Source organism: Haemaphysalis longicornis, unplaced genomic scaffold, assembly GCF_048455015.1.
Source record: "Haemaphysalis longicornis isolate Haplotype H1 unplaced genomic scaffold, Haemaphysalis longicornis Haplotype H1 scaffold_5, whole genome shotgun sequence".
Taxonomy (NCBI): Eukaryota; Metazoa; Arthropoda; class Arachnida; order Ixodida; family Ixodidae; genus Haemaphysalis; species Haemaphysalis longicornis.
Window position 1 is genome coordinate 67,372,733 of NW_027526385.1, and position 27,169 is coordinate 67,399,901.

General features: G+C 48.6%; 1 protein-coding gene across 1 annotated transcript; it reads left to right on the forward strand.

Annotated features, from left to right (window-relative positions):
• Positions 1-2,636: 2,636 nt before the first annotated feature.
• LOC144139724 (lysosomal alpha-glucosidase-like) lies at positions 2,637-26,846 on the forward strand. The gene is made up of 7 exons (XM_077672006.1): positions 2,637-2,801; positions 7,547-7,689; positions 11,792-11,966; positions 16,726-16,828; positions 22,601-22,827; positions 25,441-25,518; positions 26,718-26,846. Exons 1-7 carry the CDS (start codon positions 2,637-2,639, stop codon positions 26,844-26,846), a joined length of 1,020 nt encoding a protein of 339 aa, XP_077528132.1.
• Positions 26,847-27,169: the final 323 nt, after the last annotated feature.

Sequence of the window (27,169 nt, forward strand, 5' to 3'; positions counted from 1 at the left end):
ACAAGCGTTCGAGTCACCTGCGATAATATTCAGAGTTCCCACACCTTTCGGAGGAGAATTTAACCGCAAAAAATGGTTCAGCCTTCCACTAATTCCCGCAAGCCTTGAACCATAGCGAAGCTGAAAGATCTGTTTCTATTTAGGCGCTGAAGAACACATCACCACGCATTGAATTAGGTTAGAAATTGTTTATTTACATGTGTCGTCGTCGCTTTTCACTGGGGCATCGTCATTTACACTAATGTCACCACCTTCCTTATGCATGACTGGAGGGCCCGGACCATTTTGTCCGGAGGCTTTCACATTTCTTCTATAGCGGAACGCGTAAGCACGCGCTATAGAACCGGTGGCACCCGGATTCGCGAACTGGGCGTCTGTAGCGTGCGCTGTCTTGTCCTCCCCCCTGCAGTCGCGGAAGCCCGTGAACTGTTTTCTTGGCAAATTTTTTGAGAGCCCTACGTACAAGCCGGGGCGACGCCGGGCGCTCATCGTAAAACGCGTGCTCACAAGTGCGGTAAATGGCGAAAGTAACTATAACCCAGATTTTTTTTTTATTACGTCGCACAGCGCACACATTACGGCCAGCCCGAAAAGCTCTGGTGTGAATATTTCTCATTTGAACGGGCACACATCTGCGCCCGACACACTCGAAAGCAGCAAAAAGCACTGTCATATTTATGTCGATTTCGCGTAATACGATATCCCGACACAAACACGGGCTGCCCTCTTCTCGTTCTGTGTCGGCATCTCTCAAGCCGTACCGTTAGGGCATGACCATGGCGGTGTCCTAGTAGGAGCTAGTCGGCACATCTGAATGGCATACCTGGTTACTCTTTCGACAAAAAAATTAGCTGTGGCTTAGCTCGGCTACGCCAGGATATACGTAGCGTGAGCTAAGGTTCAGCTGGTTATTCTTAGGTTTCCTGGTTCTCTAGGATTAGCTAATTATCGTGCTTTCTGCTGCTAAAACGATTTTTAATTCACCCCAATTCAATCGAATCCAATTCAATCCAATCCAATTAAATCCAATTCAATTCAATTCAATTCAATTCAGTCCAGTCCAGTTCAGTCTAGTCCAGTGGCGGTTGCGGCGGGACCGGCGCGCAGCTGTGCGTCGCGAGACGTCACTGCTCCTCGCGCATGCGCAGCACGGCTCTCCAGGAGCCACGCAAAACTGCTCAACCTCTGCCAGTGTAGCTCACGCTACAAAACTTTACGATTCTTTCCCAAAGAAATTTGAGAGAAGCGCAAAAGCTTTGTCACATCAAAGCTGCGGTGAAAGTGCGTCAAAACCTTCGCTAAAAGTGCGTCCAAACTTCGCCGAAAGCGCATTCAATCGATCGCCAAACCTTCAGACACCCAAATCGCAAACGAAGAACGAACCCATGGGACAATTTTTCGCGCAGTAAGTAAACGCATCTACGAACGATCTAAATGTATACCGATACGTGGTTTATGCGCTCAAGGTATACTGTCGTGCTCATTCTTCATGATTGGTAGGTGTGCTGTCTTATTTAAAGCTGTTACCTTTTCGCGAATATCAAGTAACTGTTTTTACACAATGGAGGCCCGGTTTCACACGCGCGCTGTGTGTCCAGATATCTTATCAGAGCTTTTCGGTCGACCAAAACTGGTCTATAGGGAAAGGCATTATATTTTGTCAGGTTGCCATCGGTCCAATAAAGAAAGCGTTCCCTTTACAACTATAAATATACCGGAACTCTACATTTTTCGCCTACGAGACGCGTGTTTTGCGTGGCCATACGCTACGACATCCAGCACGCCTACCACGCGAACGCCTCATCGTTGTCCTGTTTAATCCCACCGCGCTACTTTCGCTTTCCCAGGGATAAATCCTAAATCCAGCCCTATGATGCACCCAAGTACGAGTTGGAGACAACCTGGTACGTGACAGGCGAGCCTGCAGCGCCAATAAAAATGTTAGCACTCACCATAAACCAAGCAGAGATTTTACAGCTGTCCAAGCTGTTTTTGGCTACGGTAAAGTGCATTTTTGTTTTGCGCAAACAGTTAAGGCTCCACAAAGACGCTACCCACGGTTCATCCGCGGTCGGATCACGTGCGCGGGAAGTATCCTCCGGCTCCGCCCACGTGGCAGTAGTCTTCCACGCTCGGTCTCCACCCGGGGGCTCCACGTTCATTGAATGGCAAAACGTTTTGTGTCGCGTGCCGTTCATGTGTGTGCGTTTGTTTGGTTGCGCGCACGCGTGCTTATAGGCGGCAGCGGTTGGGGGGCGCACGTCAGGCAGAACTCTGCCGGCCAACCACGTGACAGCAGCGCCACACCATTGGAGTTGTCGTCGCCGTGACTTTTGACAGAAATACGGCCCGCGTGCCGCGGTAAAGGCCGGGGTCGTTTCGCGACTGCAACCCCAGTAGCGCGAAAAAAATGTATCCTCGCTCCGAGTACCTTTGCTGAAAATTCCAGGTTACCAAAACATCGCTGGTAGTCAACCTCCAACACAATAAAATGGCGCATGTTTTTTTTTACTGCAGGAACCAAGCTTTTTTACATAGCCTTGGCGTGCATGTCTCCGTGCGTATAACTGGCGTGCGTATATCTACGCCAGCATGTGTCCCGACGCTTTCTATACGCAGTGTCCACCCCCTGCGTGATGCCACTGTCCAACGTCCGCTACGTGGTTGCCAACCGAACTTGGACGGAGCATGGTACACGGCTTCTACTGGACCTTGTTCAACTTGGCGTTGGGCTCCAGGGCGAATCGAGCCGGCTGAATGCGGACGTCATTCGGTTCTCCCACGGCACTGCCCGACTCCGAGTGAGTCCCTGTCCTCCCTTGCTGTGCACCTTCGCACTCGCAAACATTAAAGAAACCAGGAGTGACACTGGACCGCACAGAAGCACTGCGAATGTGTCAGCAAAGTAATTTTACGAGAGACCCGACGCTTTTACAAGACACTTGAACATACGCACACTTTTAAAATTCTGTATATTTACAGACCATTCCTACGTAAGAAAACGTAAGCTGTTTTCCTATTTTAGAAAACGTCAGGAGTGTCCGTAATTCTACACAAAGCCTCCGTAAAAAACGTAGACAGTTTCTGTATTATAGAAAACGCAGGGAGTGTCTGTAATTCGACATAAAGAGTGAGGAAAACAAAATTCAATCTGGCTTAACTGAGAAAAGAAGTTAGCTGAACCTAACTGCGTATAATGCAGTCGTGATGATTTATTGACAGTGGTCATCAGTGGATGACTTCCTCTTCGTACATCGCCACTTATGACGGTGCGGCGGTAAACACTTATAAGTAACGCTAACAATGGGGTACAAGTTCTCTTCTGAACTAAAATTAGGCAGTTTTGTCCTATGGGCGGACCCACTCGGACAATGCATCATGGGTGAAAACAGCTCTCCCAAGCGACTGGCACATCAGGTAATGAGAAACTGGAGCAGAAACATGCCTCGGCAAAAAGCAAGGGGCATAGATTAAAAAGTTACGGCCACCTAAACACTTCGTGTGCGTTGGGGATTGCGAAACCATGAGTGTCTGTCTGTTCACCGAGCGTTTCCTGTTATTATTGTCACCATCTTTTACGTTTTGCGTCTTTCTTCCTCTTGGCTACTCTTACTCGCCACAGACGTGTTCGCGTCGCCAAGCCAAGGGGACAATAATCAGGGACGTACATTGCCACTCGACTAATTGCCATTCCTTTAAATTAGCGTATTCCGAATTATTATGTAGGATTCAGTACAGGAGGAGTTTTTTTTAAACACGAAAGTGTTTTATTCTGGGATTCAAGAAGATTTCACTTATGTCATATCCGTCACAGAAATGGCGTCAGTAAACGAAGCAAGGGGCCTGTAAAGTGTGCACCCCTGCACACAAGGTCTTCTTGCGGGGAAGCAACCTTTAGTACTAAAGAGTGCGTTATACTTCGGGTTGTGCGTTTTGGGGTTTTATATTTTAACACAAACGTGTTTATTGCCGGGAAACACGAAGTCATTCACGTCATATCCGTCACTGAAATGACGCCAGTACACGTTTGCCGAAGCGGCGCGTCAGCAGGACGTCGCACGCCATACACACCCTCGAGACAGCCGCCGACCCGCAAATCATGCTCAGCTGCAGATTTCGCTGCACATTTCACTTTCGTGTTTCACCGATTCCTATGACAGAAGAATGAACCACAGGTTCTTTCGAGGTGAGTCCAATCCCCCTCAACAGAATTTGAGCAAAAAGCGAAACTTTGTTACCGTACCTAGATGAAACGCTGTTAAAGCGTTGATATTTATTTCTCATCACCTAGGAGAATTTATGCGGCACCAGTAACCAGTAATTACAGCTAGAAAGAATAATTTTCACTAATAATTTGTTGGGGTAATCATTTACTAATATCTTAATAAATAATGATTCCCGCCTGACATCTACGACTACCACCGGGAACTCACAGGGTGGCTGCCATGTTGGTCATATGACGTCACGCCAAAAGCACACTCCCATTAGCGAAATGAACTCGGCTCATTTTGATCCGTCCAACAAAGGGATCTGGCTCGTTTTCCATACGAAGTACGATCCGCGAACACGTCCACCGGGCGTTATCTGACCTATTTTGTCGCTACAACCACTTTTCTAGGGGAAGTTGCCGAGTTTCTTCTTGTAAATACAGTTCTAATACACAGTTCCGGTTTCAGGATTTGACTCATTTCGAAAAAAATAAGCTCCTTACATGTTTCCAACGCACGTTAAGTCGAAGGCCACAGCGCAGTTACCAGGTTCGCCTCTAGCCGGAAGAGCTCGCCGAGATTTTTCTGGGATGTCCTCAAACGGACGATTACAAAAAGACCTCATTTTAACTTCCCGAGGGATCCGGTAACTCGGTGTAACTCTCGAAGTTATCCGGTACGACTTCACTTTAACACGAAAGTGTTTTATTCCCGGATAAACAAAGATTTCGCTGACGCCATGGCTGTCACGGAAGTGACGCCAGCACAACGGAGCACGCGGCCTGTAAAGGGTGCACCCCTGCACACAGTGTCTGCTTGCGAGGAAGCAACCTCTAGTATTAAAGAGCACGTTGTACTTAGGGTTCGTTTTCGGGTTTTATGTTTTAACACGAAAGTGTTTTATGCCGGGATACACCAAGACTTCACTGACGTCATATCCGTCGTGGAAATGACGCCAGTACACCTTTGCAGAAGCGACCCGGGAGCAGGAAGTTGCTTGCCAAGCACACCCAAAATACAGCTGCCTGACTGCAAATCATGCTGAGCTGCAGATTTCGCTGCACATTTCACTTTAGTTTTTTACCGATTCCTATGACAGAAATCAACCACATTATTTTCTGTTTAGACTACACGCGATGGGGCGGAGCAGAGTGGCGGTTCGGTATAACGATGTAAATGCTTGATCTGTTCACTGTGTTCACAGCTACTTTGTCGAAAACGAGTGCTCGGTCCGCGAAGTTTTCACCACGAGTGCGAGTGATGAATAGTTGTGGAGTTTGTTCAATCGGTTGGAATGAAAGTGCGTTGGGATCTAAATGACAACTGTTCGGTACTGGAACTGTGTGTTGTCACACTGAAAGGATGATCTTGTGAAGTGTCCTCTGTTAAGTTATGCAATAAAGAAAAAAAGAGGTGTCGTGGTCTTGGGGAAACACGCCAGACTCGCGTTTCCGAAGTCCCGGGTTCAAATCAAAATCCACCCGCAATAAAGTTTGACTAAATTAGAAAAAAATAGCTAGAAGAATTCGCCCTATACAATTCACAAAGGCGTGTCAAAAGGTGCGGGGAACGGGAAACAGGCCTCGACTAAGCGCTAAGGGCATAAGCATAGATACCAAAATTCGGTTGTGAAGAGGGGATAGATGGAGAGGAATTAATGGAGGGGAATCAAGACATTTTGGAAGTCTATAGAGTCCCCATTGAACGGCGACCAACCACCAAGTGATCACACATAGACAATTTGTTTCACGTACGTAGAAGCCTTATGTACGTATAGCTTTCACGGGTGACCAGCGCGCATGCGCAGAACGCAAACGGTTTCGCACAGGCATGCGTCAGGTTCGGGTTTTTACTTTGCGCTCTTCACGTTGCTACCATACGTGAGTTGACCAAAATGGCGGCGCCCCGCCTGCCCGCTTCGCAGCGATAACAGCTTCGTCGCTAATCCCTCGATTCGATATCGGGTTCTACGCTGTTGATTTCGCCTTCAATCTGCTCATTCTTACCCTCACAGAAAGTTTCAAGGGACAAATAGCTTTTATTTGTCAGACACAAGGGCGATTTTTCAGCTGTTAAGCCTGACGAAGTAGCGTTTGTCGCCACCATAGCAACGGTCCCGCGAGATCAAGAGTGGCTACAACAGTCTCTGTGTCTGTTGCTAGATGGCGCTAGTAGTAACGCACGGCTAGAGGCTGAGAACGCGTGCATCCGCGCAGCCGACGCGTGGCGAATATGTGTAACTATAAAGCGCTGGACACATGTACGACTAGTGCACGCGATTCGCATGCGACTGGTAGTTACGATTGATCGTTAGGACCCGTTTTGGCGTCGATCGCTGGTCGGAGGAGGCTCACGACGTGCGACTGGCAAGCCAGATGCAGTCGTGCCATCGTTGCCATCGTCGTTGAGGCCACAGCCAATGAGAGCCCGCTGAGCCCGCAACCGGCTTGCGTTCTCTGGTCGGCTCGGGTGTTGAGAACTTTAAGCTTAGCGTCCTGGCGAATATTTGATCGCCGCTACCTGTGCAACTGCGAATGACAATCCGTAACACAACTTTGCACCACACTATCATCCCCTTTCTCGCATGTGAAACTTTATTTGAGCTACAACTGCCGTTGGAGCGATCGGTGACCGAGACATCTGCGTAGCCTGTTTCGATGCTTCCGCGCAGGTATCGCCATCTCTCGGCCGCTCGGCGCACCGCGCGCCGCGACATCCACGGCCGGTCAGCATAGGCTTGCATCGCGGCAGATATCTGATCGCCGCTTTTAAAATAAGCCCTGAGAACAATCCCTAGCACAATTTTTCACCACACTAACACCTACTTTCTCGCATGTGGAACTTCGTTTTAGCAATCAGATTGATTCGGAAGAGCAGCGAGAAGCGGTTGCTACCATGGTCTTGCTACCGTGGTCTGCGCCGGTTCGAGCCGCTGAGTGTGCCGAGCTGGCAAGCGCGGCCGGCGTGTGCGCGGACTGTTTCCGATGCAGAAAACGCTTCACGATTGCCTGCTTTATCCATTTCTTGCGTACAAACGCGCGGAATCTACAAATTCAGCTCAGCGATCGTCTTAGTTGACCATGGAGCAAAAACAGTGGGCGGAGCGGCGCCGACGACGCATCGCACACACGCATCGGGCCATGTGTCTCAAATTCACGCGTACGACTAGTCGTGGTGACAGTCGTAACGATCAGTCGCATGCGAATCGCGTGTACCAATCGTACATGTGTCTAGCGCTTAAGGGTTTCAAACAACATGCGCGTAGGCTACTGTACTCACGTGGAACTAAAACTGTCTAATGTGAGCTATGCTTGTCCGCCGCCTTATTTATCCTTCAGATTTATGACCCGAGCAAGACCGAGTTCGAGCCACCTGTGCCGAAAATCGCCGCCGCCGAGAGTACCGAGGACGTCGGCTACAGGATGGGGTTGGACAAATCCGGAGCCATGTTCATAGTGCCCAAGGGAACTGAACACATAACGTGAGCGTCACACTGAAAATTGCAGTCCTGTAGACAGACGTTGTACTTGTAGGGAGCGTGGGGTGGTTATTTTTCTCGGAATAATAAAACAGCTGCATAGCGGATGCTCCGAACCAGGCGACACTGACAGAGCGACCCCCTCCTATGTTCAAGTCTTGATGCGCGTCACGAGCCCACTCCCGCACCATTCTCCTGCAGGCGTTCAACGCCGGAATGCCTCATTTTTAAAGACGGTAGTCTTTCTTGGGCTACTAAAACGCAGAAATTTTGGTCTGTCTGTCTGTCTGTCTGTCTGTCTGTCTGTCTGTCTGTCTGTCTGTCTGTCTGTCTGTCTGTCCGTCCATCCGTCCGTGCGTCGGTAACTCGATTCCGCCACCCGGCCAAGTCAAATAAAATCTGGGCAATACAGCCAAGTCTAAGCGTCTTAAGTCCGGTATCAGTGTTCATGCTTATCAACATTGTTGAACAAGGACAAGACATTACGCAATTGTAAGGCAGAAAATCAATACATGAGTGCTATTTGCAGTGTTCTCTTATTAAAAATTATGGATGTGTGGTTTTTGCGATAGCAAATAAATTACTACATCAACACCAGAAAACCGTCGCCTGCTGCTGCCAGCGCTATTTCCTGGCGGGATTGAAGAAATGAAACGGCAATAGCAACGAAAGGTTCCACTGGATGGAGTCCCCGTTCCGCTTGGAACGCTCGTGCAGTAGGGCATCATGGTTCTATAAATGTTGTAGTAGGGTGCCTCAATTCACGCGCGTCTCCGCCATGCGGCAGCGCTGGCATCGAGGTACCCGGCCTGGAGCAGTGGAACACGGTAAATTTAAACTGACTTGAGCAAACCTCTAGCGTGTTATCTCAGGAGGAACGAGACGGGAGAGGAACCGCATGAGAGGTGAGCGAAGAGAGAAGGGAGGCCTTTACTTCGCAGGGGCCCCAGTCGACTATCGTCTTTCGGCGACATTTGCAACGAAAAGAGCAGATACGCGGCCATTTTTTCGATACTACTTGAGTAACTGCGCATCGGAACGTTACGGCGGCCTGCCCTCCCACCCATTAAGAAATTACGAATTAGCGCGGCGTGTTTTGGTCAAAAGATGAACGCTGTACAACTGGATGACAATTATCGAAGGCTTTCTTTACTTTTTAGCAATAAAAAATTAGGCCACTTCGATCTTCGAAGGTGTAAGCGACCTGGCTTACTGAGAGAAATTAAAGCAGTTCAACTCAACGCCAAAGCTGTGAAGTGTGGAGCAGTGATTCACCAAAGGGGCTGTGGTTCCCTCTCTTGACTAGTTTCAGTGTCAGCCTGGCGTTGATAGCGAAATTAGTCAAGAGAGGACGCCGCAGTCCCTGAAAGCCTATAAGGAAACACTGGATTGAGTCTTCATAAATTTGGATTAACGAATGCGTTAATTCGTGATGTTTTTCGTATTTTATGCTATTGTGTACTTATTTGCGGCCTAGCAATTGCAGCGTCCGTGGTAGCGGTGCACCGCAATGATCATGTGTGCCTGCTTAGCGCAATAGGATTGACATAGGCTCGTAACGCGACGGACCCAGATTCGACCTCGTCCAGGGAAAACGGTCTTTTCGAAGCCGATGGTTGTTTGCGTGATGCCGCGCGACTTGGGTGAATGAGAGCTTGCTTCTCGGCTAGTTGATACATTACTACTTATAAATTGATTGATTGTAGGGTTGAACCCGTCGACGCAACGAAGGTGATGAGGCACGCCGTAGTGGAGGGCTCCAGATTAATTTTGAGCACCTGGGCATCTTTAACGTACGCCGGAATCTCGTACAAACGGGCGTTTTTGCTCTTTGCCTCCGTCAGGAAATCGGCTTCAGCGGCCAGGAATCGAACCCGTGACGTCGTGCTCAGCAGCGCAACGCCTTAGCCACTGAGCTACTGCGGCGGGTATTGCTATTTATAAAACACTGCGCTAAACTGACATTGGCGAAGACGACGACGAAGGACGGCGGAACACGAGATGCACACCTACGAAAGCGCAACTATCAACTGGCCTTTATTTTCCGACCTATCGAAAAACATTGGAGTGTTTTGAACGTTTTAGTGTTGAGCGCTTTTTTTTTAGTGTTTAGATTTTTAGTGTTTTTGAGGTCTGGGTGTTTTTCTTTCTATATTTACGTTTCCAATGTTTTCCGATAGGGTCGGAAAATTATAATAATTCTTTATTCGGAAGGGGGGACTCAAGGTCTAGTCAGGGACGGGGAAGGCGGTAAAGAACGTGATAGCATCTTCATTCTCTTGTGTATCCCCGTGGTACAAGCGAAAGTCCACAGGGACATAACAGTCTCTCTTGGGTGAGCCCGGCCCAGAGGAGGGGATGCCCACCCTTGGAGGGTCTTGATGTACGGCGGAAGATGGGTTCTTCTCTCCGCCGCGAGCCCCGAGCACTCCCACAGCATGTGCTGCATTGTGGGCCTTGTTGGCGCGTGACACGAGGAGCAATAAAGGCCATTTGATAGTTGAGCTGTCGTATGTGTGCATCTCGTGTTCCGCCGTCCTTCGTCTTCGTGTTCGTCATTTTAACGCAGTGTTTTATAAGTAGTGGCAGAGTCTTTCAATGGACTCTGGTAGTGACTTCGGTAGCTGGATACAGTGACACCGAACGAGCTATACGACGTCAAGCAGGGCCCCTAAAGTGCTCCGCACCTAAAGTGCGCCCATGCATCCTATACAAATGATTAAACAGCGAAGCTGTAACGGGTGGCCGGTGTTTACGCGTGCATTTCGCTCCCTCCGATGCACCGTTCCCGCTTACCTGTGCCGGTAGATACGAGAGTACAGCTGCGTCTTCTATGAATCCAGTCGATGGATCCCCCCGTACTTCTAAATACTCCCCAAAGTGTTTTCCTTTTCGCGGAAGCGCGTGGAATTATTCCGGAGGAGTTTCCTACGCACACGGGACATACCACCGGATTTTTCTCTCGTCTAGCTACATAAAACTTCGCTTAAAAATCTCGTCTGTGCACAGTTGGTAGTTCAAATTCCTGTTGACAGTTATCAGGTCAAGCCGGAAAAGTCCAAACCAGGTGCGGTATTCTCGTGTTTTGCCCGTTCTGCGCCCGTTTTAAAAGTGTCCGTTTTGAGCAAGCCCTGACTGGCTAAAAGCGAGCACCCGGATGTGACGTCATGCAAGCACGACGGCGCTATGAGCCGCGGCTTCTCGGAGCAGACGATTTTTCCTCGCCTTGTCTTTGGTTCGCTGGCGGACCAACAAACTCATAAAAGATAGTTTAAAATAGTTTTACTCGTTTAAAATGTGTTTACAACAACAGTTGCGCAAAAGTCAACCCGAAGCCTGCCTATAAGTGGAGGTACGTCACAATAAAACGGAAGCAAAACGGACGTTTTCAAAACGGACAACCACGAAAATACTGCCTCAGGGGTGAAAAAGATGGTCACTTTTTCAGGCGTGGTAGCTACTGTAGTCCGCACACTGCAGAATACTCACAGCCTTTGAAAATGGTACTCAGCATTCGAGAATTTTCGCATTTTAGAGGGGGAGCACCTTTACGCTACATCTTTCGAGGTAATTTATTCCGTCACAGGTGACTTTCAGCCGATGGCGCGCAAGCTGACTCTTTCCTATCGGTTCGCGCCCTCGGATCCTCGCGGCTCTGGTACCACGTGACTAGGCGAATGTTAAATGGCTGCTTTATCTGCGCTTGATCGCTCATCGCTGGCCGCGCCGTCTGTGCGCGCTCTCCAGCGCAAGTGAACCTCCTGATTAGGCGAGTGCTCAACGGCTGCTTCGCCTGCACCTGTTTCCTCAACCCCCTCAGCCTCCTCATGAATGGCACGCCATTCGGGTTGTTTGCGCATACCAATAACAGCAAGCGAAATCATGAATAACTAATCCAGTAGACATAGCTAGTCTGCAAACTGCGAAACGTCAAGCAAGGAAAAACTTTCACAAAACACCGTGTGCATGGCTTTCGTTTTTTCTCGCGAAAACTAGGCTTATACGTGTAAAACCGGGGCCTTTTTTTCTTTCTTTCTCGTGAAATGTCTTCGATGACTCACCAGCATAAAAATTCCTGCCGGAACTTCCTGTTTTCCGGGCGCAGATTCGTTGTCCACCTGGAGTCTCTCTTCTACGCGGACGACGTCAAGCAGCTGGCAGTGCGGGTGCCCTCTGCGAGGATGTTGTACGGATTGCGCGGTCCAAACGGCGCCACGTTTGTCAAGGCCCACCAGTCGTCCCGGCACGCCTTCTACCGACCCTTCAACAGCGACGATTCGGTACAGGTCGTGCAGTTGTGCATTTGTGTGGCTATTTTCTGAGGTGGGCAGATAGGTAGAACAAGCGACAGATAGGAGGCTAATGGTCGAATCCTGCTGCCGCACAACCGTATCTTGTATGCGTATAGATGTGTGTGTGTGTCTCACAGAATTTTTTTACATACGCCTAAGTCAGAGTACATGTCACAGAGAGAAGGTGGCGCTCGCGTCATTAGCGACGTATGTCAGAAAAGGGGTGATTTAGGAACTAGCGATTCCCGATTACTCAATGTAGACCAGTTGAGAAACGCCCCTTAGGCTCCATGTATCAAACGTCAGCCCGCGAATCCCCCCCCCCCCCCCCACCTGTGCTGGGGGCAAGCAGGGGCAAGCATTGGGCAAGTAAGGTCCCCGGGCCTTAGGGGCAAGTTGACTAGCCTGCCATCTATCGGTAGAAAGGTGAAGAAGTACTTAAAGGGACACTGAAGTGAATTTGTCAAGCTCCCGTTTTTGCTTGCACTGCGTAGACTGGCTCAAATTAGCACACTTTTCATCGTTTATCCGGTTGACAAATCGGTAATTATTTTACAAAGCGCGAAAGAAGAAAAACTACCATGCGCGTTTTGCGGCGGCCGCACCAACTAAGGCTGTGACGTTGAGAGGAGGGGCGCCGTGATTGGACGATGCCCAAGGTGAGCAACCAAACAAGTTTCGGTTTCGGTTTCGGTTCTGTAAAACATAACCAATGGCGTTGTTGGATGGGCATTCTCAATATCTCAGTAATCATCGTACCGCGCTTCTGCCATGTTGTCGGCTGTAAAATGCACAAGATAAGCCTCCCAGGACGGCTTGTAGTCGTAGCATTCACTAGCCGAGACCTACGCAGTGCATGAACGCCCTCCGCGTACCAGCAGACGCCCAAATGTCATGCGCTTTTCCCCCATATTTGGAGCTTGCCTCCCTCATGCCTGTATCGTAAAAAGCGTGTCCGCACCAGGCCAAGGGTCTGTTCATTCTGGCCTGTGCCCACGACCTGCAAGCAGTCGGTGCTTATGGCAACAGCACGCCAACGAGAACTCGCTAGCGCGCCAGTGCCAGCCTGCGCGCGTTTTGTGAACTAGTTCGTGTAGCCATGAACGTTGCGGCCCAAAAAAAGGTGAACTCAATATAGAAAACATCGGCGGAAAACAAAAAAGTTAACTTACAAAAAAAAAAAGCACGTACCCGCGGGGATTTGAACTCGTGACTTGTAAAACATTTGCGGTGACATACCCAGCGCCCCAGACCACTGAGCCACGGAGCGGGACGCGAAGGCCTTGCTAATATAGGGTATATATTGTACAACCGGTTTACACTTTTATTTAGTTTTGGCATTTCAAGCAGCTTAGGTGACTATTTGTTGTACTGCGATCGTGCAGTAAGCGTCGCCCGAGTTTCCACAGTAGCACACGTCTAGCAATTGCATTTCGTAGACGGAAAAGCGTTCGCAGATGCGTAGTCGTGCTGCTGACCGCTGTGCTTGTTCGCCCAGCGCAAAAAAGTGCTTCCCGCGCCCTAGTTTTGCGCTGTACGGTAAAAATATCAGTTGATTTTATTTCCTTAGTACCTATATTGACTTCGCTGACTCTTCTCCCGCCTTCAAGAGGCCTTATATTTTCCTACTGGCGTACCAGTCAGCGAAGCGTCGCATGTGCGCTCGTGCAGCGCTTGTGTGAAGCGACCTTGACTTGGAGCTAGATACAGTGTACAAACAAACCAAGTAAAGAAAGGCACATTCTTCCATTCACAAACGTGTCCTGGCTTCGTTTCAACTAAGCGAACGAATTGCGACCAAGCAATTTTTTTTTAACCTCCTTGATTGCGACGACCCGCCGGCGGCCGGCGGACGAAACGCTGGGCCGACTGACTCTGTCGGCCGGGGAGCCGTGCAGTAGCGCAGCCGTGGCGCAGCCAATTGCCAGCTCATCCCCTCCTGACGTCACACGAAAACGCCACAGAAAATGGGCGAGCGTAAAGAGAGGAGGACAGCATTTTCGAATTAGTTTTTCTACTAAATAAAATCGCGTAAACGCGCCTAGAGTGGTCGAAACATGGCCTGGGGACTCCGGACTACAATTTGCGCTAGTAATCCCGCAATGTTTACATATCACTTCAGTGTCCCTTTAAATGCCGGTGGCTGCTGCCGTGAGTCACAAAAATAAAAGAAAACCCTGGACACATAAGTGAATATTACCTAACTTATGTTTCCTGATTTTAAAATGAAGCTTCATATTCATTCCGTTCTGTTATTAAGCAAATGTTTAGCAAAGTCTAGTCTTTGACCCGTAGGCGCCGCGCCCGTACACTTGCTTGCCAACATTAATGAAGCGAGGGGGCCCGCACCGCACGGATTCTGAAGCGGAGTTTCGCAAGTGGTGTATATTAAAGAACTCTGGGTATCACGAAAGAACATATTGGCACGTAGCCAAAGACGACACAGGTCTGTTCAAGAAACAAAGTTTATTAGAGCGAACTTGTGTTCCGCTTAAAAGTCAAAGAAAACACACGCGACGTGGAAGCCGTCAACGAAGTGACGCGCGCAGACTGGCGTCGGTGAATGGAATGCCATGGTGCTTGCCTTGCGAGCATTTATCCTTCGGCGTGAATACTTGGAGAAACATCGAATCAATTAACAAGTATGTCGGCGATCAAAGACGAACATTCTGTTGTAGTAAACAAAAGCGAGAACACTCTTCCTATCAAATCAGATAGCCTGCGCGGCGTACGAAAGAAAGAGTCGGAAACGTGCGCCCCACTGCTAAGTTTTAGATAAGGCCTGACGTTGGCAACAAAACATCAAAATAAACAACGCAGAGGGCATTGTTCGGGGCAATATATTGGTACAAATGTCTATGCTGTCAGCCTGCAGTATGAAACTCTATCGGTCGCGAATGCTGTCAATGCAGCACCGGGTCAAAAACTGCGGGCATTCACCCCCGGCAATCCTATATCTTTTGATTCACGAGCATCGGAGCTGTCAGGAGCTGCAACGTGTGCTCAGTGCCGTTTCTGTGGTAAAACTGCGGCCAGTTTGATATGCTGCGTTGTCGACATGGCTCGGGTTTCGATTTTGTTCTGCGCGTTCTTCGCTGTTTTGGCGGCTGTATGCCTACCGACGCGGCAGTGCCAGCTCATTTTTGTGACGTTCTTTCCTACAGAAGGCCAATAACAAGACATATACAGTAGGGTTTCGATAATCTGAAGTTGGTTAATTCGAATTCGCGGTTGATTGTATTGCCTGGTACCGGCAATGTAACTTAATATTCATGGAAAGAAATTGCTCGGTAATGCGAAGCTAAACATATTATATCAGTTAACTGGAAGTTATTTCGAATAAAGAGCATTGATGTAACCGCCTTTTCTCGAAAAAATTAAAAATTTTAAGCGCCGAAGCACCACAGTGCTCCGTGCAATAAGGCAGCTGATGCAGCGCACAGTCGTTGAAGCAGCTGCGATAAACCGCGCCGGTGCGCAGAGGGGCGCACCAGTGCGCCTCTTCATCCTCGACAAACCGCACCGGTGCGCTAAATCGGGGCACACCATCGCGCACCGAAAAAGTCGAGGGAGCGCCGGGATGCAATCCCAAGATGCATCGCGAACGACGCCGAGGTAATGAATTTTTCCGCCGTCTGCTGCAGCGACAGCGCGTCGACGCTCTGGTGTGAATGCGGAAACGGCTGTATGCTGTTGCTGACAAGGATGAGTTACTTGCGCATTCATCAGACAGCGATGGGACGGGCTCAGAACAGGAGCTAATAAAGGTCATACATTGCATATGAGCATGCGAAGATTATGTGCCATGTAGGAATTACAGTTACGGCAAAGAAAGCTGTATGGCCAGCAGCATTCGATTTGTTCGGATGAGGTATTACTCAATTGAGCGCCTAGACCATGAGGGGCCCACATATTTTTGCCGCAGCTTAGGGAGAGGCCGTGACTGCAGGCACTCGCGTTGGTTTGGTTTTCAGGAGGGGAGAAGCGGCTTGCAGGCGGACGTTTAGTTTGAGTACGTTATTCGCGCATGTGTGAGGGATATAAGGTTGTGTGGTGGCTTTCAATAAATATCGGTTCGTAGCGGCGCTACGTCATATTGAGCTGCTGTACTGGAACAGGGCCGCGCTCCCCTTAGGGGAGCGCGGGAGAAAGAGAGTCGAGTCCGGCCGTGACTGGAACTGGTCAACGTTTTAATGAGTTGCTAGCATAGCCCAAGAAGTGGCGCAACGGTAGAACCGCCCAGTGACAACAAACAATTTGTCCTCGTGCAGCGCTCCGTGTCGGTGCGCATGCCGTCGTGGGGCACTGTGGGGGCAACCCCGGTGTGCGTTTGATTCGCGCCAGTGTACCCCTATCTCTCTTTTCAGGTCCTCAACCTTCTTTGTTGCGCTCAGAACAGTGTGAGCACTTCGCGCAGTGGGCGCTTCAGGCTTCGATTTTATCGATGTCTCAACTATCAGGGCAACCGTTGTCGTATACGCTCGAATAGGCGACGGCAGTCGATATTCTGAACAAAATCAAGAAGAAAGACGTGTCGCGTACTAATAACGATGCTATTCTTGTGCTCTTTGTTTAATCGGAAATTCGGTTAATTGGAAGTTTTTTTGCGGTTCCCGTGGACTTCGTATTAACTGGAGACGACTGTACATATATCGTTGCTCTATTAGAATGTACTCTAAGTTATTGTGAAGAGCCCTTTCCTCTTATAGCGTCCTTTCCGAGTAGTATGCCTTTGTTTCACATCCAGGCAAATCAAGAGTTCAACTCCGGCGTCCATGCGTTCGTGGTAATCTACACAGGAGTCGGAAAAGCCACACTGGGACTGTTTCTCCTCAACAGCGATGACATCGGTGAGAATTGCAGCTGTGGAATCTATTGTCGGGCGGACATGAGCTAAGGCCCGAACAAGGGCGTCAAGGGGTTTAGCGTCAGTTTAGCGTAAATAATTTGGTTCTTGAGGAAACATATGCGGTAACACAAACAATTCACATACCTTATAATGTAGTGCAACCTGTTCTGAAATGGGATTAGCAATGTAGGCAATTACTGCTCAATTTTAGACGCAACCCACTTGGCGACATGCAATATATGAGTGAGACCAGAATGACAGCGTTATTTATTATTTCAATAAGTATGGCACCTGCCGATGCGTTTTCATTCCGAAGCTTTAGCCACTATTTTGCCCAAGCAAAATTTATAGTCACCTAGGCATGTACAGTCTTGAACAATCAAAGCTGATACGCCTGAAGCACTGCCCCGGCTTGCTAGTCAGACGTTTCAGCCACCATGGGTTGAAATATTAACAAAGAAAAGCACCCGAACGAGGGGGCAAGTGTGGCTATCTTATCCTTCTCTGCAAAATCTGATGAGCATTCAGCCTTTGCTTGTCTCTTTGTCCAGGTTCTAAATGTGTTTTCGGTAAGTTGGCCCATTAGGTCCGCAGCCATGGTGCTTCGCTGCACTGCACAGTTCTGCGGAAGAGACTTGCACATATTAGACGTACCGGTTGTTTCGGTCATGACGTCAATGATGACGTCACTTTAGGTTGACCCCAGCTTGCGATCCAGTTTCCTAAAGGCATATGATCCTCCTGGTATTTTCAAGGCATGGGTAACCAGTGAATCGCTCCGGTGGCAAATAATTGCACTTACGTTGGTTGGCCTTTGTCTCACTGTATACTCGAACTCGATCGTAATGCCCTTCTATCTCTCCATCATATTTATATTTATGTATGCACTGTATATGTTAAACATACAAGCATACGTGCATGCATACGTAGATAGATGGTGGCACGCATAAGTACATAGATATATACCTACAGAGAGACATGCGTACATAACACACGCACACAGCCGCCAATGTATGTATGTATGTATGCATGCATGCATGCATACATACATACATACATACATACATACATACATACATACATACATACATACATACATACATACATACATACATACATACATACATACATACATACATACATACATACATACATACATACATACATACATACATACATACATACATACATACATTGATTGATTGTAGGGTTTAACGCGCCGACGCAACGCAGGCGATGAGGCGCGCCGTAGTGGAGGGCTCCGGATTAATTTTGACCACCTGGGGATCTTTAACGTGCGCCGAAATCTCGGACACACGGGCGTTTTTGCTTTTCGCCTCCATCAGAAAAGCGGCCGCCGCGGCCGGGAATCGAACCCGCGACCTCGTGCTCAGCAGCGCAACATACATACATACATACATACATACATAGCGGCTCATACGACAGGCACACGGATAAAGGCTCGCTTGTTTTGGAACACACGCCCGCAACTACCAGAACACGGGTTTGATGTTTTACCAATACTGATACGAGAGTGCGATAGTCTCCTTCAGTTTCGTAAGCTGTTTATATATGCGATGCATGGATTCAATTACTTCCTGGGGGTAGTGGTCTCGCCAATCTCATAAGCGCACAATCGTATTTGCATGAGTTGTTCATTGACAAGCGCTTGTGCAAAAACTCCTTACACTCACAAAAAATAAAACTTGTAGATCAGGCCAGCCGGAACGTAGGTGACAAGTAGCACTGCAGTGCACCACAGCAATGCTTGACAGTTCCTACGTACAGACCACTCACGTTAAACAAGTGGCTGTATTCAAATTGTCGATTAATTCGAAGTTTCCATTCTCCTACAGCAGTGCAGGTGAGCCGGTAATACCCTGTGTTAATGATGTACCGCTTATTATGAAATCGATTTTTTGTCCCTGCTACGTCATAACGAGAGATGACTATATTTCAGTAGAACGGGTGGCTCAAAGTATCTCTGAGGCATCTCTTACTCCGATCCCCGTATCCAGATTGTGGATTTGTCCGCACATTCGGCGCAGTTCTTTTTTTTTTTTTTTTTTTTGTAAGGGGGTCATGAAGGCAAATTATAACGTCTTTCACTGCGAAAAACATCTAGCCTTTGGTAACTCACTCAACTCCGTTACAGCAACGAAATACGTTTTTGTAGCGTGAGCTACGCTGGCCGATGTTGAGCAGTGTTGCGTGGCTTCTGGAGAGCCGTGTTGCACATGCGCGAGGAGCAGTAACGTCACACGGAGCACAGCTGGAGCGCCGGAGCCGCCACCGCTGCGAATGGATTGGATTTGATTTGATTCAATTTGATTTGATTAGATTGGATTGAAAATAGTTTTGGCAGCAGCTAATCCGAGCAGCAGCTAATCCTAGACAATCAGGAAAACTAAGATTAACCAGCTGAACCTTAGCTCACGCTAAGTATATCCTGGCGTAGCCGAGCTAAGTCCCTGCTAATTTTTTTACCCGAAAGCAACGCCAAAAGTGCCGAAAAACTTTCAAATCTCGCGCTACGGTGACGTATTATGGACAAGTGTGACGCAATAGAAGGCGGCACTGAAAACGGCGTTAACTGCACGTTAGCATTGAAGCGATACGTCCAAACGAAACTGAAGGCCCCAATACAATCACACAGTCATGTTTCTTGGAGGTGGCTTACGTCGCCGGCCGCCAATCGTACAAACAAATTAGCAGTGGCTTAGCTCGGCGATGCCAGCATATAAGTAGCGTGAGCTAAGGTTCAGCTGGTTATTCTTAGGTTTGCAGGTTGTCTAGTATTAGCTGATCATCATGCTTACTGCTGCTTAAACGGTTTCGAATCGAATCCAATCCAATCCAATCCAATTTATTCCAATCAAATCTATTCCAATTTGATCCAATCCAGTCCAATCCAGTCGCGGCGGCGGTGGCTCCGGCGCGCCAGCTGTGCGCCGTGAGACGTCACTGCTCCTCGCGCATGCGCAGCACAGCTCTCCAAGAGCCACGTGAAATTGCTCAACCTCGACCAGTGTAGCTCACGCTACAAAAAAAAAATGTTTCGGGACGTCATCAAGACATCGGACGAAAATGGCTGGGGAGTTTCCACTGCTTCATCTGTTTACATTACGGAGACTGTTAAAGGGACACTGAAGTGATTTGTAAACATTGCGGGATTACTAGCGCAAATTGTAGGCCGGAGTCCATAGGCCATGTTTTGACCACTCTGAGTGCGTTTACACGAATTTATTTAGTAGAAAAATCGATTGGAAAATTCTGTCCTCCTCTCTGCATCTTCGCCCATTTTCAGTGGCGTTTTCGTGTGATGTCAGGAGAAGATAACTTGGCTTGACTGCGCTACTGCACGGCTCGCCGACTTTTCGAAATATTTCTAGGCACCTAATTCCGACAGAGTCAGTCGACCCATCGTTTAGTCCGCCGGCCGCCTACGAGTCATGTCAATTTTTTCGCTCGTTGAACACTAAGCTATGACCAGTTTGTGGATGGAAGAATGTGCGCTTATTTACTTTGTTAGTTTGTACACTGTATAAAGCTCCAAGTCCAGTTTGCTCCACACAAGCGCTGCACAAGCGCACATGCGACGCTTCGATGACTGCTACGCTAGTAGAAAATCTAAGGCCACTTGAAGGCATGATAAGAGTCAGCGAAGTCGATGTAGGTACTAAGAAAATAAAATCAACTGAAACTTTTATCGTACAGCGTAAAACTAGGGAGAAAGAAGCCCTTTCTTTGCGCTGGGTGAACAAGCACATCGGTCAGCAGCACGATCACATTTCTGCGAACGCTTTTCTGTCTGAGAAATGCAATTGCTGGACATGAGATATTATGGAAATTTGGGGGACGCTTACTGCATGAGCGCTATACGACAAATAGTCACCTAAGCTGCTTGAAATGCTAAAACTAAACAAGTGTGAACTGGTTATACATTATATACCTTATATTTCCAAGGCCGGAGCGCAGGCCCATGGCCGAGTGGTCTGGAGCGATAGGTTTGTCATCTTGCAAGTCAGAAGTTGGAATCCGCGAGGGTACATTCTTTTTTTTCGTTTTCGACCGATGTTTTCTATACAAGTTCACCATTTTTTACCCGTAACGTTCACTGCTCCACGAACTAGTTCACGGAACACGCACAGGCTGACACTGACGCGCTAGCGAGTTCTCGTTGGCGTGCCGTTGCCATAAGCACCGCCTGCTTGCGGGCCGTAGGCACAGGCCAGAATCAACAGACCCTTGGCCTGGTGAGGACACGCTTTTTACGATACAGGCATGAGTGAGGCAAGCTCCAAATATGGGGGAAAAGCGCATGGCATTTGAGCGTCTGCGGGGACGCGGGGGGCGTTCATCCACTGCGTAGGCCTCGGCTAATGATTGCTACTATTCCAAGCCGTCCTGGGAGGCTTATCTTAGGCATTTTACTGCCGGCAACGATTACTGAGATATTGAGAATGCCCATCCAATGATGCCGTCGGATGTCAAGCACGTTGTTTTACAGAACCGAAATCAAAACTTGTTTGAATGCTAGTCTTGGACATCGTCCAATCACGGTGCATCACCTCCCGTCGTCACAGCCTTGAGTTGGTGCGGCCGCCGCAGACCGCACAGGGTAGTTTTTCTTCTATCACACTTTATAAAAAATTACCGACTTATCAACCGCAAAACAATGAAAAGTGTGTTAATTTGAGCCAGTCTACGCAGTGAAAGCAAAAACAGGAGCTTGTCAAATTCACTTCAGTGTCCCTTTAACATTCCTGTAAGACTTACCATTTCATGACCAACAGACTTAAAAACCACCGTGCACCATTACGAAAAGATTTACAAATACATATTAATGCTTACAACGGCCTAGTTTGCTTGTTTTAGGTATATATGACTTCTGTACTGAAATAAAGACATAAATCTATCGCTTGCTTGACAGCTAGTGCCATCTAGTAAAAACGGAATAAAGCAAATTGTGTTTCTTGTTTATTTTTTATCTCAATAAACAAGTAACATATTTCTAAAATATGCCAACCAGGCCTTTAGGAGCACTCCTAGAATTTGCAAAACTTTCGTAGCGGTACACGATGATTTTTAAGCCATTGGGTCATGAATTAGTCTCATAGGAATATGATTAGGTGTTTCAAATTTCCAATAGGATTTATATCAACGTTATTGGTACAAAAAAGTCCGATCAATGAATTAAACATGTTTTTGTAGCGTGAGCTACACTGGCCGAGGTTGAGCAGTTTCGCGTGGCTCCCGGAGAGCCATGCTGCGCATGCGCGAGGAGCACTGACGTCACAGGGCGCACAGAACGTTCTCGCTGCCCGGCATCTCTCACACACCCCACGCGCCGAATGTCTTCGTCGACCTCCGTTCCGGACGTGGCGGCCCGGTCTACTTGATGATCAAACGAGGGGAGGCCGGGTGTGGAACCGGTGGCTCGTGCGTCTCAGCAACACCGGCGTGCACCTGCGGAACTAACAAGCTTAGCTCTGGGGCGATTCGTGACGCTGCGGCGCCGGAGCCGCTTGATAAATATACACGTGCCACACAATGCGTATACCGTGTGTGTGTGTCACTAAAGCAGCAGTAAGCATGATAATCAAGCTAATTCTAGACAACCAGGAAAGCTAAGAATAACTAGCTGAACCTTAGCTCACGCTACGTATATCCTGGCAGAGCCGAGCTAAGCCACTGCTAATTTTTTTCTTCATGACCCCTACAAGCGACCGCTTCAATCTTACACGTCTCCGCCCATTGGCGCATGAGCCAGACCTGACGTGGAGCGAGAAGAGCGTGGCCACCTTTCGCACCTCCGGAGGCGTGCTGGACCTCTTCATGTTCGTGGGCCCCTCGCCCCAGTCGGTGGTGAAACAGTACCTTCGTGTCGTCGGCTTCCCTGCGATGCCTTCGCCGACACTTGTGCGTATGGGCGTTCCACGGACCCTGCTCCTACGGCTCGACGGAGGGATCAACCCCGAGAGCTTCGGCTATGTCGAGGTAAGCAGGGATGAAAGTTAGAGAAGAAGTGGTAGCGGTAATGAAGGTTTACTCAGAGGAAGTGAGAGAAGGAATTGGGCAACACTTCCAGACCCAAAAGGGGAATGGTCTAATTAGTGTCGCAACATGGCGGCGATGGGAGCAGTCATAGTTCATTTCACTCAACCGGACAAACCGCTTCCACTCACTGACAGCCAGAGTCACTGTTAATTATTGATAGCGACGCTGTCTAGTCAGTGAGCGGAAGCGGTTTGTCCGGTTGGGTAAAATCAAGACAGACAGATCAGTTGCAGTGGCGAAACGACAGCAAGGTTTTGATTTTTACCCAACCGGCCAAACCGCTTCCGCTTACTGACTAGCCAGAGTAACAGACGGCTCCCATCGCCGCAATGATGCGACACTATGTAGACCATTGCCCCCCAAGGCTGCTAGTCTGCGCTGGTATCTTCGGCTCATATAGTGTACCACTCCGCCGAAGCGACAGACCCGGATGCCAACGCGAGCGCACGCATTTTCAAAGGAGATCGCGCGCTAATGCCTTCTTTTTCACACCTAGTTTAATTTTTTTGTCGTCGCTGGAGGAATTCGTAAGAGTATTAAGTGCGATAAATCGCGGAAACGACGCGTGCGACGTTCAAAATAAGGCACTTTTTGCGGCTCGCGGAGTAACAGCCGGCTGCGCTGATGAGGAGCAGGGGCAACTTTCGTTGCCGTTCTTAAATTTCCCTCGAGTATAGGAGGGCTCTCTCCACGAGGGTAAGTCGTGTCTGCGAAGGAGCTGGTTATCGTAGGTTGCCACTGCTCATGGCAGGGTGTGGGTACGGGGTTCGTTAGGGCTGTGGGGATAACGACGAAGATTAGCTATCGGCTACGGCGTAACGCTTAGCTTCTTTTGAGGGTCAGTTGCGCTTGTTAAGAACACTGAGACGGACACGGGAAAAAAAAACGCAGACTTTCACAAAAAGCGTTCGGTGAGAAACGCTTAGCGTTCGGCGAGAAAACTAATTAAAGAAGAAAAAAACCGTGGTTGATTCGTCTGGTATAGGAATCGGTAAAACACGAAAGCGAAATGTGCAGCGAAATCTGCAGCTGAGCATGATTTGCGGGTCGGCGGCTGCCTTGTGGGTGTGCTTCGTGAGCGACGTACTGGTGGCGGGCCGCTTCGGCAAAGGTGTACTGGCGTCATTTCCGGGACGGATATGACGTCACAGAAATCTTGGTGTATCCCGGCATGAAACACGTTCTTGTTAAAATATGAAACCCTAAAACAGACAAACCTAAGCTTAACGTACGTACTCTTAAACGGACCCCGCAACACTTACCATCGAGAACTAGAAATGTATTTTGGGGTAAAGTCTATTGTCCCAGCAATATCCTCCCGCAAGAAGTATGAAAATCCGTTCACTATCACCGAAACTACGCGCGATGAGAAATCGGGCATAATCGTTCCCTCTCAACTCGACCGCGGCCGACGCGACGAAAGCTGCGCGCTTTCTATCGGAGAGGGGGGCGCCTCGCGGCGTTCTCTTCGGCGGCCTTCGATATATCACAGGCCGGGAAGTTTTATCCTTTTCTCCGCAACGTGGAGGGGCCTATTTCCGGCCCGGTGCCACAAAAAAGCAGGCATGGGTACCTGCTCGCAAGCGCGCGCTCGGGCGGGTAGGGCGTTTTTGAAGCAACAAACGTTTTTGTCGAGTGTTCCTGTTGAAAGGGAAGTATTGAGCTCATCACTCAAACATGCACGCACTCAAAACACAAAAAAAAACGGCAAAACTGTGCCTACAGGTTCAGGCATAGAAGAGGCTCGTACACAGCGCTGACGGCAGCGGAAATGGGAGAAATTAGCTGCGAAGTTGACCAGTGACAGCCGATCGGACAGCCATGGCCTCAGTGACGTCGCTTAGGCCATGCCAGGGGTGCATAATGAGGAGAACTGAAGAGAGCGCGGTTGGTTTTTCTGCGTCTTTCACAGCGATTTGCGCGCTCACCGCTTCACGTGCACGTGTAATATTTGGCTCAAGTATTCCTGGCAGTGTAATCTAAACGTCGCGCAGGTTTACTTGCACTGCTCAAAGAGTGTTGCAGGGTCCCTTTAAGATCTAAAGGTTGCTTCCCCACAAGAAGACCCTGTGTGCAGAGGTGCAACCTTACAGGCCCCCTGGTTCGCTGTACTGGCGTCACTTCCGTGACGGATACGACGGATGTGAAATCTTCGTGTAGCCCGGAACAAAACACTTTCGTGTTACAAAATCCCAGAGATCTTTCCGACGTTCCTCAGGGGATGAAGAACATAAATAATCAATCTCACATAAATACACTTGTAATACACCACGCGTTCCAGAATCAGACATGGCCTAAACCCCAAAATACTGCAGTTGGAGTGGACCCGAGTCAAGCAGACGACAAATTCGGCCGCCCCTAAGATGACTTCATCTAAACACCGTTCTAACACGGCCACAATGTCCACGATAACAGTCAATATATAGGTGTCGGTCTTGATGCAGCCATCAGTTAGTCCGTCTGTCTGTCAGTTTGTCTGTCTTTCTGTCTGTCTGTTTTACGTTTTTTTCGGGGTACCTGTCTATGTTTACATTTCTTAATTATTACCTGCAGGCCACTCTTCCTGTTCGAGACCCAGCTTTTCCGCCCGTTGTTATGCGGGCAAGCGGGAAGGAACGGTACCAGTGCAAAGTGGGTGCATCCGTATTTTATTTGTTACAGAATGATTGCAGCTTATCTCCAACTGCTCAACTCTAACCACTTTATTTGCATAGCTAAGTGTGCCATTTTAAAATTATGGCGCGAACTTGCAACGCTTCTGTGGAACATGACGACGTGTTGCCGCACCACACTCGTCATGAGTGGAAAATACGGCTGCGTCTAGGCTGGCCTGATCTACATGTTACAGTTAAACCTGGATATAATGAAATTGACAAAAAATTTGCATTTGTTTCGTTACATCCAGGTTTTCGTTACATGGAGGTTTCCAGTTAAAGCTCGTGTGAATGAAGCATAAACGAAACCGAAATGCTAGACATCAGGAACGCTGAATTCGCTCTTCAAGGATTTATTTTACACTGAAAAACCGCGTGATTTATGCCTGCTGCTACCGTATTCACAAACGTAACTTAGGTATGAATTTTGCATTTTGGTATTTGTCGGTGCCTTAACGCGTTTCAACAACAAAACTTGTGTTGAAAGGGGGCGTTTCCACGAACTCAAAATTCTTGAAGATGCTATCTAGGACACTGTACCAGGCGGAAAAGTTCTTGTTTCTCGCCGGCGGAGACGGCATTTAAAATAGCGAAGTTGTCTTGAAAAGACAAAACTTTTAGTTTTCAGTTTTCTGGCAGCAGAACTCATCCCCGACGAACCGATACCACGTATAGCACTGGAGACGCGGGAATACACGCCGACAGAAAGGCGTAGCACCAAATCGACACCGTGCACTCGTACGTGGAAATGCACGGAAGATTGCCGCGCCGGCGAAATTCGCTAGATTAGTGCATTTAGCGAGCCAATCTTTCAGAAAAAGTGCCAAAAAACATTGACTCAACAGCGTAGCGAATTCGTTACATCAATGTTAACCGTCACAACTCCTAAGTTACATAGAGGTCACAAACCCATGGGCTTCAAAGGGGATGGCAATGGGGAAATGAAAAAAACTTCGTCCAATCCAGGAGTTCGTTACAAAGTGGTTCGTTACATCCAGGTTTAACTGTATAATCTTTGTGTGTGTAAGGAGTTTTTGCACTGGGCATTGTGTGCAAGTGTCCAACCCTCCAACTACTGCACGCGGAAAAAAGAAATGTCCATGGCTTGAGCTCGATCACATTTAGTCTTTCCTCCTCCTTTTATGACCCGCCTGTTGGATTTCTTCGGCGACGTAGAAGCCCGGAAATGAGACGCTGGAGATCGTGGACTTCACGCATCCGTCGGGAATGCACCTGTGGCTGGAGTCGCTGCGGAGCCACATTAGCTTGTTTCCAAACTTGGTTCTGGTGAGTGAGTGCAAGTGAAAATTGAAGTCGGTTTTTGGGGCGAAAACACTTCTACCATAGCTCCCTGGATATCGCGGATACAAGATAAAGCCTTAGCAACGGGGTCACCGTTGCTAGAATGCCGGTGTAACTGCGGGCGGCCCAGTGGGATGAGTAACGCGGGCATGTGCCAGCCTGGAGTTAAGCCTGACATTTCGCTTTAAGGTGTCACGTTGTCAAACGGCACCCGCAACATTGACTTGCGATGCGTGTGGTGTTTCTGGGCACAAATCATTACTATGCATAATGGCTGAGAAACATGTCAACTGCGTATACGATAACATTTTGACCTCTCCTATAAG